At 40.3% G+C, this 17082-nt stretch overlaps 1 protein-coding gene across 1 annotated transcript in view; it reads right to left on the bottom strand.

The window, feature by feature from the left end:
- The window catches only part of LOC108790014 (potassium channel subfamily T member 2-like), a 424109-nt gene that overhangs the window by 104036 nt on the left and 302991 nt on the right, over positions 1–17082 (bottom strand). Inside the window, exon 21 of the mRNA XM_018560180.1 lies at positions 11051–11185. Coding sequence (XP_018415682.1) covers positions 11051–11185 — 135 coding nt within the window. The remainder of the gene's footprint in view (positions 1–11050; positions 11186–17082) is intronic.

The following is a 17082-nucleotide window of genomic DNA, read 5'->3' as shown; positions in this document are numbered from 1 at the left end:
CCTCAAGATATGAATGAACAGGAACACTCTGTATAGAGGATTCCTGTTCATTTATAACAGGGGCTGCAGAAAAAAAGATTGAGGGCTCTGTGTCTTTAATCTGTCTTTCTATTTTAACCACTTCCAGACCAGGTGTTTAGACTCCCTTCCTGGCCAGGCCATTTTTCAGTATTCAGCGCTGCGGTACTTTGACTGACGTTTATTCCGTCATGCAACGCTGTACTGAAATTAATTTTATACAATGTTTTGGGGACAGATAGAGCTTTCTTTTGGTGGTATGTAAACACCACTGGGGTTTTTATTTTTTACTATAATTAGGAAAAATTACAGAACATTTTGAATTTTTTTTACATTATGTTATAAAACAACTAATATTACCCACTTTTTTTGTAAAATATAAAAGACGGGGTCACGTCGGGTAAATAGACACCAAACATGTCAAGCTTTAAAATTGCGCGCACCCGCGAAATCGCAGACCCCAAATTGGCCATAGGCGACACTTTAAAAGCTTTTACCGCTCATCAGTTTAGTTTTATCAGTGATTGATGGCCCTAGACTTATTGCTCTCACTCCGACGTTCACAGCCATATGTAACATGTGCGGTGTAATGGGCGCAATAGTCTTTTTTGCACGTATGCGCCCCCAACGCATGTTTGCATGCGTTTATGTATGGGTGGGGACTTTAAACATTTTTTTAATTATTATTTTTTATGTGGAACTTTACATATGGGGGGGACTTACATTTTTTTCACTAAACTTTATTGCTATCACATACGGGGGCTAATAAAAACCCCCTATGTGATAGCAAAATATGTGACAGGTCCTCTTTATGGAGACATCAGGGGTCTCCAAGACCCCTAATGTCACCTAGGACCCCCCAAAAGAAGCTGATGAAGCACAGATCTGCTCCATCAGCTTCTTTCCAGCTTCTGAAGCTGGAGAGTGACACAAGAATGCGGAAGTGATGTATTATACAACACTTCCGCATTCTTGCAGAGGAGAGGGGACCGGAGGGAGCTCGTGTAATGAGCTCCTTCTGATCCCCTATGACACAGGCGACATGCTGATCCCGGGATCAGCGGAACAACGGCGGGGGGCGCGGAGGGGGGTACCGATCGGCACCCCATACACGCGATCCGCCGGCTCTGCAGCCGGCAGATCGCTTGTATGGTATCAGGCATCGCTGCCTGTTTTAAAATTTCGTCCATTTACCCCTCGCGCGCAGCGAGCGGCGCGCGCAAGGTGGCATGTCTGAGCGAATGTCTAAAGACGCCCGCTCAGATCTAGAGAGCTCCGGGCCGGCCGTTTTTTTACCTTAAAGTAAAAAAATTCGGTTTCGGCCTGACATTTTTCTTTGTTTCAGTTTTGAAATTTTCCTTTCGGTGCACCTCTATTTATTAACAAATGTAGAAATGTCCACACATTGGAATTTATGTTCAAAGATAGGAATTTTTGCTATTTGTTTTTAAACCTCATCTGCATTTCCTCTGATACCCTAGTGTATTCAGATGGAGATTCTTCCCTCCGATATTTGAATTTTCCTCCAGTGGTTGTATTAAGGCTCAGAGGCGGCTCTAGAGTTTGCGAGGCCTTAGGCGAAAACTAAACATGAGGCCCCACTCAGGCCTGTGGGGTCTTACCAGGGCTCTGTGGGGTTTAACCAGGTGAGACCCCACAGAGCCCTGAATAAATTAGGGCTCTGTAGGGTTTTACCAGGGCTCTGTGCGGTTTCACCAGTCTGGTTAGACCCCTCAGTGCCCTGGTGAGACCCCAAAGAGCCCTGGTTGAACTTGGGCTCTGTGGGGGTCTCAGCAGGGCTCTGTGGGTCTCACCAGTCTTGGTGAAACCCCACAGAGCCGTGGGAGACCCTACAAAGCCCTGATTTAATCAGGGCTCTGTGGGGTCTCACTAGGGCTTTGTGGGGTCTCGCCAGGGCTTGTTCTGTGGGGTCTCACCAGGGTAGCAGGGTTCTGTGGGGTCTCATCAGGGCTCTGTGGGGTCTAACCAGCCTTGTTAGTCCCGCAGAGCTCTGGTGAGACCCATTTAGTGCCATGATGAGACCCCTTTAGTGCCCTGATGAGACCCCACAGAGCCCTGGGTAAACCAGGGCTCTGTGGGGTCTCACCCGGGTGAGATAGGGTCTCAACAGCACCAGGGCTCCATAGGGTCTTACCGGTGCTCTGTGGGGTCTCACCAGCCTGGTTAGACCCCTTCAGGGCCCTGGTGAGACCCCACAGACCAGGGATCTGTGGGGTCTCACCAGGGCTCTGAGGGGTCCTCACCAGGGAAGCAGGGTTCTGTGGGGTCTCACCAGGGCTCTGAGGGGTCCTCACCAGGGAAGCAGGGTTCTGTGGGGTCTCATCAGGGTGAGATGCCAAAGAGCCCTGGTTAAACCAGGGCTCTCCACAGGGCTCTCACCTGCTTTCCACAAGGCTCTCCAGGCTGCCACTCCAGTACGGTGCTGGCCGTGTCTTGTGGGCGTCTCCATCAGCTTCTGCAGTTAAACTCCGCCCTCCCAGCCAGAGATCCTCGTGTGGTGGATGGGAGGGGTGAGGTCTCTTCTCATTGGCTAGTGGGCGGAGCTCCGTGCAGAAGACCGAGCCGATGGTCCGCACCAACGATCGAGGTAACGGATGAGCTCTCAGCCCTATCACTGTCAAACTGAGAGTCTCAGTTTGACAGCTACGGGGATGAGAGCTCACAACGCTACCTGGCTGCCGTTCTGACAGGGCAAACTAGGCGGCCACGAGGCCCTTGGGAGCGCGAGGCTTAAGGCGACTGCCTAATTTGCTTAATTAAAGAGCTGCCTCTGTTAAGGCTTTTAGTAGGCAGAAGTCCTGCATATTGTATATTTTCAGTGTTCTGGAGCCCTTTCCTGTCTCTAACCTGTCTGATCCTTGTGATAAATGTTGTTAAATGGTTATTTCTGGGCAAATAGGTGCAAGTCCTTATAACTTCAAATTTATCAGAATTGTGGGTGGGACAGAAATTGAGACCTAATTTTAGGACTGATATTTTATCTGTTGATATTTCAATTTCTGATAGATCAATGATATCTAAACATCATCAGAAACATCTAAACAGGAACATGTTCATAAGGATCAGAGAGGTGGGGATTTTCATAGAATTGTTCTGCAAAGGGACGCAAGATGGATTCACTTATTGAATGCCACCGTTCCCCCTGGTCTAAATGAAAAACTCTGTTTGGTCCCCTGAAAGCAGCCCTACGAGGATGAAGATTCACCTCTGATGAAGTAGTAAGACATTGGTGCATTTGTGGGTCGCAGCTCAGCCTTTCGGCACCCCATACACGCGATCCGCCGACTCTAAAGCCGGCGGATCGCTTGTATGGTATCAGGCATCGCTGCCTGTTTTTAAAGACGCCCACTTAGATCTAGAGAGCTCCGGGTCGGCCGTTTTTCTACTACGGTCGGCCCGGAGGCAGTTAAAGAGGGAATATGAAAGCTTGTTGACAGATGGATAAAGTGATTGAAAAGCAAAGAGATGATGTCATAAAATTATGTATATGCCTTTTGTAAAAGTTGATTAAAATAAATTCTACAGCCAGAATGCATATAATTTTTGACTCACCCACATTATCTATATATTAGTGGCATTGCGTGGCAATACCATGGTATAAGGTGGCATCATAGTCACCCATGACTCTCAGCCTGAGGGGCTGAGTGGTTCCAGGAAACAAGTACTTTTACCAGGAAAAAGGTGGCTTATAGTTGGGATCCTGGAACCAGGAGATTTCTAAAAGAATTGGGAGGGATGAAATATCCATATTTTTTTTTCTCTCTCTCTCTCTCTCTCTTTATTTCTACACATTTGAGATGTTCCCCCTCTTTTTCTTAGTGTAGGGTCCCTTTTCCTCTGATTTATGAATAGAATCCTCTAATAGTACCTCTAATGGTACTTGCAAGTACTTTTAATTTCACTCCTAGAATCCTGGCCAGTATGTATAATAGTAGTAACAGAATCTATGCCAAAACTTTCAGAACACTCTGAAACAATGCTAGACATGTTTCCTCTAATCCAGAGGGGGATTTATGCAGCAGCTTAGATCGGGGAGGGTGATGTGTCTTCAAACCTGCTATCCTTTGGTGTGAAGAGCTATAATACTGAAGTTTGTTCCTGTTTTGCTGACCTGGACTGCCTGACCACTCTCTGCTATTCACCTGCCTGGGCCCCTGCTTGATTCTGACCCCCCCCCCTCTGGTCTACTGTTTCCACATTGTAGCCCTTCTATCCCCAGCCATCCCATGGCAGGGCAAATCTAAGGACCATGACCTGGTACAAGCAAGCAGCAAAACCCATCTCAACCATTAGGAGCTCTGGTGAAAACTGGCTGGTGTTTAGGCTCCAATCCTTGGATAAACCCAGGTCACCTGCCAAGGGGTGTCACCCTAACAGCAATAAAACAAGTAGTAAACATGTACCTTTGATCAGGCACTGTCTGAAAGTTCTAAACTTAATTTAAGCACTACTGATTGAAGCCAGGTGTGCATCCACAACATGACTACACTACTGAGGTACTGTAAGTATCATCCAAATGATGGCAGGGGTAAGCATTGTGACACAGGACGTCTAAGCATTGCACGCTGATGCAGAGGAGTTGATGGAACAGACCACTCTTCAGATGTGTGAGTCATTTTATTAAACAGTATTGATATTGTTATAACAATGTCCATTCTTGGATGGTACGTACTATCCACTTTTATGATACATGGGTTGCATTGTTATATCCATTAGTGCTGATGTGGCTATTAAACTAGCATTGTACAGTAAAAAAATCCATAGTTGTTCTATTTATTTTGTCCTCTCCAAGGGTAAATGTGTCCACTGCATAAACCATATAAACAATTGATTTTATACTACATAGGACACATAAAACTTTATTTTGAAGTAACAGATGGCAGACTTAGCAAATGACTAAACATTTCAAAAATTGCCCTTTTTTTTGCAAGATGAAATATTTGATGTTTAAAAGCTACATAGTGAAGTATTGTGCACAGGGACTCCTATTCACCGCACTGAGGACAGTTAGGATGAAACACTTTTTGAACAATATTTGCTGTTTGACGCAGGTTTATCTGACAATGAAATATCCTTTTCTCATCTGAAATTTCAAGAAAACAATGTTCTAATAGCGTTTAATGCCTTTTTCTGCCTAGAAGAAGCTAGAAATGAACAAGCACATTCAACATCAATCATGTACTGTTTCATATCCATCTCACTTATTAAGAAGATATTTAATTGCCAGGCAACTGAATTTACAAGGCACTATATTCTAGTATGTCTTCAGAAAAATGTACTAATGATGTCTCAAAATATGTTTACACCATATCTTTTTTATCTTTAGGTATATTTTTCTCTGCTGTCTTGCAAAAGCTGGGACATGTCTCTTTTTATGAGTATAGCTTACATAGAAATAAAAAAGAGCAATGCCAGAAAAAGACATTGTCCACCAAGTCTTCCCCTTTTTTAACATTTGGGTTTAATTATTTATTTTTTCATCTTTTTGTGTGATCAAAGACCTTTGACCTTTATCTTAAGCATGTTTAAACTCGCTTATTGTAGATTGAATCACTACCTGTGCTGGATGTCTTTTCCAAGCATCAAGTACTCTTTAAAAGAGAACTATGAGGTGAGTGCTTTTCTTTCACCTCATAGTTCTAGCCGACCTGTGACAATGAGACTGTCACAGGTCGGCTCAGTAGATCGGGAAGTGAGCGAACACATACCGGCGTTCGCTCACTTCTCGATCCTGTCACGGCTCTCTGCCGTGACAGGGGAGGGGCTTGACTCCCTGCTCCGATCCTCCAGCGCTGACTGGCGGAATGGACTGGGTGGGGGCGGGAACAGCTGGCTCTGTCTCTAGATAGGCAGAGCCAGCTGTCACTCACGCAGCTGGGCGGATCCAGACATAATTGTCGGGATCCGCTTCAGCTGTAGCTCGCGGTATACTGAGCTTAGGGTGACGGGAGGACGCTAGTTTGTGTCCTCCCATTACCCTAAGGAGAACTATGGGGAAAAGCCCTAACCCCATAGTTCTCCGTTAAGTAAAATATTACTTTCTAAAGTTAGTTTTGAACTATCGTCGTGCTAATTTGAGGTTATGCTTCAGTGTTCTTGATCCCAGCTCCATACTGAAAAAACTGCCCTTCTGAATCTTATTTACACCCTAATGTACTGTATTTAAAAATTTTAATCATGCCCCTCTTTCCTCAAAGTTGTAATTATTAGGTTCCTGCAATCTCACCTCATATGCTATATCCCTCATACATTCCATCAGTTTGGTTGCTCATCTCTGGACGGTGCTCAGTAATAGATATATTAACCAATACACCACAATGTATGCATTGCATCACAATTTTTATACTTTAGACTTCCATGACATTGCCTATATGGTAACAGGCCAAGACATCTATGTAGGTGATATTTCAGTATATAGCCCATGTTTAAAAGTTGTGGAAAATGAAATGAGTGCAACAATTCATAGCAACTGATCAGATTTTCCTTTACTGCCACCACACCTGTAAAAGCTAAATTTTGACTTGCTACTATGGCTGGTGAGTTTTACGCTTTACACTTTGGTCCTTGCGCTATTTTGTAAGGGTTTTCTGTCATACAGGCTGTTATTTCTGTCTTACTTCTAAAAATGGCAGTTGCCTACTATGATGATCCTCTTGTTCTGGTTCAGAAATAAGAAAGTATAGAAGCCAAAGCATCAGCACTGCAACCAGCCAACTAGCATTTTCAGAAGTAGGTCACTAGTGGTAGCCCACATCGCTTTTACTATTAATCTGTTTTTTCGCATACATGCTAAAATGCACACTTTTTACATGAAAATTGTGCTTAAAATCCCCAAAACATCATATGTTTTCTAAAAGTAGAAGACCCATAGAACACAAACTTGGGAGTTGCAATGTTTTATGTTGCACAATATTTAGCACAATTATTTATCATATCTATATTTTCAGTAAAAAATGAATTTAAATCAAATTGAGTGCACACAAACACAAACAAAACTCCATATTTTCTGTAAGACATAAAAGATGAAACAAAGTCAAGTATATAGATAGCAGATGTGTCAAGACTCAACACTGCATGTGCCCTTATCACTTCAACAAACTACAAAAATATCATCAACTTTAAAATAAGCTTAAATGATGGTCTAAGAATTGTTTCTTTCATTTCTGCATACCCAAGATACCCAACATGTGTTGCATAATCATGTATGTACCTAAGTGTGCCCCATATGTGTGTATTAGTATGTGCATGTACGGGCTTTAAAAAATGTTTTAATTCTATATTTTTTATTTTTCACTGTGCTGCGATCACAAGGGGGATGATAAGCCCCATATGTGACATCATTTACTTAGGCAACTCTTACTGAAGACACAATGTCCTGGAACCACCTTTTTAACCTGGCTCTTCAAGCCAGGAACTGAGGGCTCAAATATAGCTAATAGCCTGCTCTTGAAAAGTAAACCAACTCACGGCTGCAATTATAACCCTAAGTTTGTTTATATGACGCTATTGACCACACATGTTCAGCTGGCCACACATGTTACTAGGCTGACCACATATTTTATTACTTGAGGACAACTTCAGGATTTTTTTTTCTTCCCCCCAGGTGTTATTTAAAAAAAAAAAGTCTGAAATGCTCACTGTTAATCTGAAGCTGTCCTGCTCAGTCTTTTTTACCGGAAGTGGTCCTCAGTCTTTTGAGTCAAATGACTGCCAGCAAAGAAAAGACTGTGATAGCATATTGATACATAGTATGGTGCTTTTGTTATCACATTAACACCAATCTCTGCATCATCGAGGGCCACCCACCCCAGGAAAAGACTGAGGAGAAAGAGGACCCTGAGGTGGGGTGTTTGACCATTAAAGGCATTGGCTGATTTTTAATGACTTTGTAATATATGTGGATTATTAAAATAAATTTTTGGACTCCTGAGACATTTGATGGCACTCTTTTCTGATTTGATCACCTGTTGATTTATCATGCCAGGTGACCTCTACACTCACCGCCTTGTGGAGAGCTGCCGAACTTGGGTAACTTTGGTCCTTGATTAAAACTCTGTGTTTGCTATGGCCTGAATCCAGTGCATCGTTTCTACCTCCATTTGAACTAGTATGTCAAGTGAAAATCCTTCAGTAAAAGATATGTAAAAAGAAATAAAAAAAATATAAAAATACTACTGTTAGGGACCTCAGTGAGGACATTTAAAGGAGAAGAGCGCAGATCCCAGAGTTGGGCTCAAGTCTAGACAGAAATCTAACTGTACATGGGTATACATAATATTTGATATAATTGTAAAAAAATTAATACAATGTAACAGATTGAATACAATGGAACATTTTATTAAATCTAAGCAGATTGTAAAGTTGTCCTTATCAAAAGCAATTGCCTGTTTTGAAAATGTTTTTACATGTTCATTCTCAGTTTATTACTCAAACTTAATTTGGTAGATGATACAACTGAATTGCAGTGTGAGTAACTGTCTGCAAAAATATAACCTATACTAGGGGGCTGGGGAGCAAAACAAACTATAAAAGGTGACTATGATCAAATATACATTGCCAAAGCTAATAAATAAAATGACTTCTATTTCTAAGAGGTAATGTATAGATGGATGTTCATCTACATCAGCCTTTTTCAACCTTTTTACCATGGAAAAACTTGTGAAATAATGATCATATCTTAGGGAATCTATGCTAGAATATAGCTTGCCATGCACACTTAGTTGTAGATATAAGATTGGACTATGGCATACCTTGTGTATTTGACAGAGGATTTTTTTAGACCCCTTCCTATTTTTAGAACAAAATCATTTTCAGTAATCAAACATATCTTAATAATGTAATAATGAGCCGAAAAGAGGACACTGAAATGTTAAAGTTCCTTGATATTGATGGTCAATGGAGTAATGCCTTATACATTGGAAGTCAGTCTATTGCCCTCTTACATGTATTGTAAGTGGAGAGATGTCCATTTACATTGTTGGTCAATAGAAAAGTGCCTACTTAGATTGATGGTCACTTTAAGGTTTGCCATACATTGTTGGTTTATGGAAGAAGGATCCCCCTACATTGCTGGTCAGTGGGGAAATGCCTAATTACATTGGGGGTTAAAGGGAAGAATGTCTCTTACATTGATGGTCAGTGGGAATAATGCATTACAGATAGCTAAAAAGATAATTCATGCCAGTGATTTTCTTCCTGAGATAACAGGAAAGGCTCAACTGATATTATGGCATGGCTCTGCTGAGTGACATTGATGTCAGAACTATACAGTTATGGTCTGGTGGGAAATCAATGAGCAACTATTTGCTACTTAAAAAACCTTAAGCAACCTCTGGGGGACCTTTAGGATTCCATGGAACCCTGCTTGAAAAAGGTAGATTCACCTATTTAATGTAGGAAGGATTTTATATTTTAGAATCAGTGTTTAGATTTTTCAAGATTGGTGGAAATGTATAGAAGAGCTTCAGTAGCGCTTACCCTCCCATGGCTACTGCTACCCTGATTGCCTTATTAAAGCCAACATCCACATTACAACATAAAAATATACCTGCCTTTTGACAGCCAGAATAGGATGGAAAAGAAGATAAACAAAACAATATATTTAGTATATATTTAGTGTTGCCAGCTTTTTATTTCTAGATTTGTAGGACAGAACCTGCTTTTCACAAAATTAAATCTTTGTGTCTGTAATTTTAATTCCTTTTCTTATTTATTCTTACATTCTGATCCCTTAGCCATTTTCCTTTGTCTAGTAGTACTGGAGTCTATTTAGGGACTGTGTTATAAATGTGGATACATAATATGGAAATGTTTAGAAAGTTATGAATCTAATTTGAAGAAAGATAATTAAACGAAACATTGCAGTAATATAATCTGTGTTTTGTTCTTCCATATTTCAGGATAGTTGGCGCAGTGAGCTGCAGACTTTATGTGATAATAAACATTCTGTCGATGCTAACAGTATCTGTCTGTATTATTACTGTTGTAATGTAGTAAAGAAAAACAGGTTATTGAGTGGGGAACCAATAAAATGATTGACAGTAAAGAGAATAACTTGTGTAGGAGTTACTACATTTCTGCAATCTGTAACACAAAAGTAAATTAAAAGTTTTTAGAAGGAGATGCATATTGGCAGCAGAGAAGAATCCAATAATTTCAGTGTTGTATTGTCCCTGCCATGGTGACATAACAACATGCAATTAAATATAGATATTTATAATAACAGGACAGAACATCACTATTACATAAGTCATTTATAATATACCAGATATTTAAAGAATTGTTTATTTAAAATTGGAATAATTTACTTTATTCAACTGTTTAAGACCTGATGAAGAGAAACATGCATTGTAGTTTAAGCAGTCCAACATGATTTTCTGATCTGGAGCTTACAATCTAATATACAATCAGATTGCAGTCATACATCCACATACCTACTATTGGCACATTCTTGAAGAAACCCAAACATCCATAAAATATGTTTTTGGATTGTGGGAGAAAACCTGAAGAACCTAAGATAGCATGCGGAGAGCATGGAAACTCCATGCAAATAATGCCTGGGACTCTAGTGCTTAAAGATAAGACTGCTAGCCAGTTTTAAATATTTATTGCAAGCTTTCTTTTTAATTTCAACTGGGTCATGCCCTTTGGCTCAGGACACCTGACAGTGCCTCCTGTGTGAATGAAGGCAACAAACAGGTTGCAGACTTCATTTATAAGTAGTGTTTATGTGTAAATCAAAGAACTGTACTTTGATTTGCAAATAATATCAGCCCCGGCAAATCTGCAATTTTAAAAAAGAAAATAAATATAACGTTTTTTCATAAAATGTATTTTCATAAAATGTAATTTTGTAAAAAAATGTTTTTTACCATTGTTTCATTATTTTTGTTGCAGTGCAGAAATACACACACATTTGCATATATACACAACATTTAAAATAATACACTTTGTTTTATTTGTAAATGAATTTACCATGCTTTGTGCCAGAAAAATAATAACAGAAACCCACCTGAAAAGTGTTTGTACATTAACTATTGTCTTTGCATCTGCCATGTAGTCTTCTTCAGCACTCATTGTGCTCTCTTTGTCTACAACCACCATATCAGCTGCAAATGTTACTCCACATTTCAGTAAGTCATCTAAGCTTTTGAAAACACAAAAGTACTAACTTTTAGGAAAATAATGTTATAAGGCATAAGAAAATAAATATGAAAACATTAAACCCACCTATGAAACAAAAATCGAAGCAGTGATATAAATATTTTATACAGATACACTTACTAAAACAAGGTGACAAAGGCATTTGCAACCATTTCACATATAAGAGCATTCATTACAACATGCAAAAACAAGTTGGTTTTTTTTTATTAAGATGTTTGTGTTATACCAATTCTTATAGACTTGTTGATGCTGTTAGAAATGCAGATAGACATTGTTTCTGTTATGACTAATAAATAAAGCCACAATTAGCTAATATGTGTTTTCGTTCTTTTAATTCCAAATATAAATTCCTACCTTTTAATTCTTCTGGTTTAAGATACCATAAAAAGCAATTCCTAAAGGCTCAGCAAACATTTGAAAATCAAAACATAAATGGCAGCCACTCTAATCAGTTTATAACCAGTCTTTTAAAGTAAGGAACACATAGAATGGGCATTCTATGACCAAAACAATGCAAACACTTCCCGCCAGCCATCAAAAATACAAATGATATACTGGGGTTGATTTACTAACCTTATAAACACACCACGAACATGTATACACCTCTGTAGTGTACATATATATATATATACATATACATATACATATATATATATATATAGTGGTACCTCGGTTCACAAACTTAATTGGTTCCACGATTCTGGTCGCGAACCGAATTCATAATTTGTTCTGAACCTCTGAACCATATGAAAAAAAAAATATTTAACCACAAGTTTCTTTTTACCACCATTCTTGCTCTGCACATTCTTGTCACCTTCAATAACGCTCTGCACATGCTTGTCACCTTCATTAATGCTCTGTACTTTTTCCCACCATGCTTGCTATGCACTTTCTTGGGAGCCATGCTGGATTGAATACAGTAATACTGTGCTACAAAACACACACAAAAGCTTCACAGTAAGTGTCCACAGTCCTGTCTGCGACCGCAATCTCAAGTACAGGAAGCCACGACCATGTGTCAGAGCAGGGAAGATGGCCGTGGTGGTGTTCGTCACCCGAGGCAGAGTTTGCGTACGGGAGTAAAAACTTGATGAACTGCTTCCTGGTCGCAAACCGAATTGTTCGTTCACCGAGATACCACTGTGTGTGTGTGTATATATATATATATATATATATATTAAAAAAGCCACACTCCGCATCAAGAACCATCCTGCTTGAGTGTTGGTGAAATTGTCTTTAGACATATTGTACATTAGTAAAGTAAAACCCTGTGTAATGGCTGCTAGAGAGTAATTGAAGTTTAAAAGCAGCAACTATGGGGTCTATTCACAAAGCTGCCGAGGGCAGCCGAGTGAATGACCGATCAGAAGTGAAGTGAGCCGAACACTGTTCGGCTATTCACTTCAGGCTGGTACGGCTGAAATCAGCCGTACATCGGCTTGCTTCGTGTGGCTTCGGATCAGCCGAACATGCTCAGCATGTTCGGCTGACCCGAAGTGCAGAAGGAGTTCGACTCAGCCGATCCAACATCTGGATCGGCTGAGCCGAACCTCCGGCAGGCTTCACACTGCTGTTCGGGCTATTCTGAAAGATCCCGAACAGCAGTGAGAGAATAGCCGAATGCCGCCGAGCGGCATTTGGCTCGGCTGTTCTGCTCGGTCCCTCAGAGGCACCGAGCAGAACAGAAAAAGAGTGAAAAAAGTAGAAAAAAGTTAATAGAAAACGATTGTGCAGAGCTAGCAGTGACAGCTAGCTCCACCCAATAGTTTCCTATTGTCCGGCGGCTCTGCTGCTGTAAAAAAATAAAAATAAAAAAATGTAAAAAATCTCCCGGGCGCTCCCCGCTCCCGGCCACCAAGAAGAGAAACTTACTGAGCCGCTCGGCCATGATCGGGAGCTGTACGGGCTATTGTGAATAGCCCGTACAGCACCCCCTCGGTTCTCCTGAACCGAAGGGGTCCTGGGGCCGAAGCTAGCCGAAGGATCGGCCGAAGCTTCGGCCAGATCCTTTGGCAGCTTTGTGAATAGACCCCTATGTTCTTGAATTGATCATATGGGAAGCAGCAACTAAAAAGGGCATTGAAGAACCTAAAGCTGCAAGATCATGGATGACCCTTGAATGTTCAGTAACAGACCCAATTTTGTAAGAAATCCCAGTACAGGGTTAATAATTTGTTAATCATTACCTTACAGGTTCATGACATGGACAAACTAAAAATTAGGGATTATTTCTGAAGAGGATGTATAAATATAGAGTTAGATGTACAGTATTACGATCCCAGTGTGTAGGACAGCGTGTGAAAATGTAATATATGCCATAATCGAAAGATAATTGCACATGGTTGACTAAAGCCACATAGATAAACTGAGATGGAATTACATAATTGGTTTTTGTACATCCATGTATCCATTTACAGCACAGATGGCTCTGTGATCGCATCAATTTTATCCATTAGATAGTACTTCATATCAGAGCATGCATGGGCAGCTTCATACCTGATGATGAAAAAACACAAGCAAATTAATTCACTTGTGTTGGCGTCACTCGTCACAGCTAGACACTTTAGCTTCCTGCAATTGCTGGCCTCGCCTACTAAAAGTGCTAGTTGCATGGCTATTATGCAGAGTGGGTTTAAAGCAGTTTACTTTCCTTCAGTGCTGTCGGATCTATCTTTGGTCCCCTGCCGCTGCCACTTCCGGGTTCTTATTTAAAAGGCATCCTCTTCATCCATTGGGTAGCTTCTGATCACCTGCATGCTCACAGGAATTACATCATCACCAGCATCAGGCCCATACATTGTACACAGAAAATAAAAAATCACTAGGGAGAGGGGAAGAATTATTTTTGGCAGAAGAGACTTTGCATGTTTCTCCTGCCAAAAATACCTACCTCCCAGCAATTTTTTAAAATATTTGTAACTTTTATTTCACTTTAATGTCTCGTTCCCGGGACCCCCCCGACCCCCCCGCCGGTGATTTTTGTACGGATCCCCGCTGCCACAGACCCTACAAGCAGTGGGGATCCATGGAGTCATTTTTTATAATAGCCCAGTATTTTTTATAATAGCGGTCATCAGCGGCTTCTGAGCCGCTGATGACAGCTATTAATTTAAAGGGGACAGTCTGCTGAACAGTTATACTATAAGCTGATGGTCGCTAAAGCGACCATCAGCTTATAGTAGAACTGTAAATGCCAGGTCCGTATGGCATACTGACCTGGCCAGCTGGAAGCACTTTTGTAGGTCCGTATGCCATACGTCCTTGGCAGCGAAAGGGTTAAGTCACTAAACAAACATACAAGTCATGATTTCAGACTTTGCTTGGACTTTACTTTTAACTGCCAAGCATTTTCATTTAAATAAAATGTATAATGTTTTCATACATATTTCCATTGTTTAAAAATAATTTTTATTTTTGTTATTTCGGTAAATGCTAACTATTGCACATGTATATTATGAATTTACTACAGTCAGACCAATCTAACAGCTTTAAATAACACCGAAGTTTTATGAACTTTTATACATGCAAAATGATGAATACACAAACAAAATCTGAAAAATAATCTACCCCTGAAAAATGGCACCTTGTATATGTTTTAGACAGGTAAACAGTAGCACAAGCATACATTCTGCTTATGACATTCATTTTAGTGTTGCATTTTTTAAGTAAGCCAAAGTCAAACACTGGACTGACAGTCCCCAAAAAGTCCCAAACTAATTAGAAAGGCATGGCATTATAATAATAAAGCAGACTATATTCTTGCTGTGTTGGATTTGTCTCTTCTCTTAACTACAAAACCCATTGGAAAGGAGCTGTTGAGATTATAGTTGTTAGGGTGTGCTGAGCAAAGTATACTTTGCATAAAAACACCCAGTAGCTACAACCTACTGTCTTCCCATTTAATGTAAATTACCCCTTTCCATGGGGTCATGTGAATGGCCATGTCACTGCCTCAATAAATTACAGAATACAAATTATGAAATATTTATTTGTATTACTGCACAGTTTTTAATTTCTCTGACTAAGCATCTTCCCGGAACTAACACTGTTTTCTCCTTTTGCTGTATAGATGAGGAGACTTTAGAAAAAAGACATTTAATATCCAATACTATTCCACACCTCTGTCCTGCGTTATGAGAAAGTCTCAAGCAAAATCAATACTGCAATACTGTGTTTTATCCCAGTGAAAAAAAACTGACACTTGATACATAATCAAACTGACACATACTATAATGTTCACTCTAAATTCAAGAACGGAACTTGTGCATTAAAATGTAATAGAACTGAAAGTAACTGTATGAATGAGCTGACGGGATATTAAGCTTACATTGTAGGTATGCTTTTGCAATCTTTGTGGACACAACTTAAACATAAAACTAAAATGAATTACAGTGCTGAAAAATAAATCATATATCTTTGTATAATGATAATGGAACACATTAGCTGAGGTGGTGATCGAGAAAGGTTGTACAAGATGGAAAACGGTTATGGGCATATTTAGCATACCAGTAATGTCCTGGTGGCATTATAGAATGCATGATTTGAAAAGTTTTGGCTCATCTGCCTAGTCTGTTTCCCCTATGACCCACCAGTAGGGTAAATATTAGATCAATTTATGTATTTGCAGAACAACACAACAAAATCCATATACTGTATTAATACTTAAAGTAGGACTGTGCCCAGTCCATGAACATTAAAGTGTTTCAATTTTTTTATAACAAGCATTAAAAGCACTTTATAACAAGTGCTTATTCAAATCTTTAGCTTTAGGTATTTTGGAGTAATTCATCCTCAAACTTCACAACAGAGGCACTGAAATTACAACTCCCTTCCATTCCATTTGATTCCATTCAGAGAACAAAATCTTTGCACCCTGTCAGCCATCAAATGTAAAAACACAGAAGTTGCTTGAAGATATCAGAAATCACCTGCAAGCTTACTTCAGAGTCTTTGTTGTGATCTTTGAGGATGCATTATTTCACAGCAGAGGCAACTAGAGAGGTCATTAATGGCATGTTTTAAATTCTTCTACTGTTTAAGAATATTAGGGATGCTCCGATACCACTTTTTTAAGACCGAGTACGAGTACCGATACTTTTTTCAAGTACTCTACAATACCAATTACCGATACTTTTTCTTAAAGGGACAGGTCACATTTTTTCTAAAGCAATACAAAATCATGATTTTAAGTCAGTTTCTTAATATTATGAAGAACATGAACATGGAATGAATATTTATCATGCCATTGCTAACTAAGGCTTGTATCCCCATAGTGGGGAAAATGGAAGTGTGATCTTCAAAATGCGTTGCCAATTAGATTAACCTCTGCTCCCTACATATGTCCCCCAATTTTCCTCCACCACTTCCTTCCCCTCCACACACATCCCTGTCCTCACACTGTTCTGAACTGCTGGTGACAACAGGACTCATACTGCCACCTTCCCACTCACCACAGTTTCCCCACAGCTCACGGTTCAGTCGGTTCAGATACCAGCTCTACTCCCCCTGTCTTTTGCCTCCAGTGTGGAATCGGCTCCAGCACTGAAGCTGTCACAACACACCGCTGCCAGAACACTGCTGCCCAGCACCGCTGCCTCACTCTGCAGAATCAGTCAACAACATCAATGATGCACTAGGTTGTGGTGCTCCTTTTTGTCTCTCTTCCTAAGTACAGTCTCTCTCCCGGCCTGTAACCACTGGAGCCACACACTGCCATCACTTGTCTTCCCATTTTGGGGAGCGCTTAACTTGAGGCATTTCCATAACTATCCATGTAGAAAAAGCTAGCCACCATGTTGGGCATATCTTGAGCATCAAATAATATATCATTCTGTAGTGGAAATCGCTGTTAAGAACTGGTCTTCCTTGTTGCCATCATCT

Source organism: Nanorana parkeri, unplaced genomic scaffold, assembly GCF_000935625.1.
Source record: "Nanorana parkeri isolate BGI_ZX_2015 unplaced genomic scaffold, ASM93562v1 scaffold438, whole genome shotgun sequence".
Lineage (NCBI taxonomy): Eukaryota > Metazoa > Chordata > Amphibia > Anura > Dicroglossidae > Nanorana > Nanorana parkeri.
The sequence above is the reverse complement of the archived record's forward strand: the minus strand, read 5'-3'. Positions and strand labels throughout refer to the sequence as shown.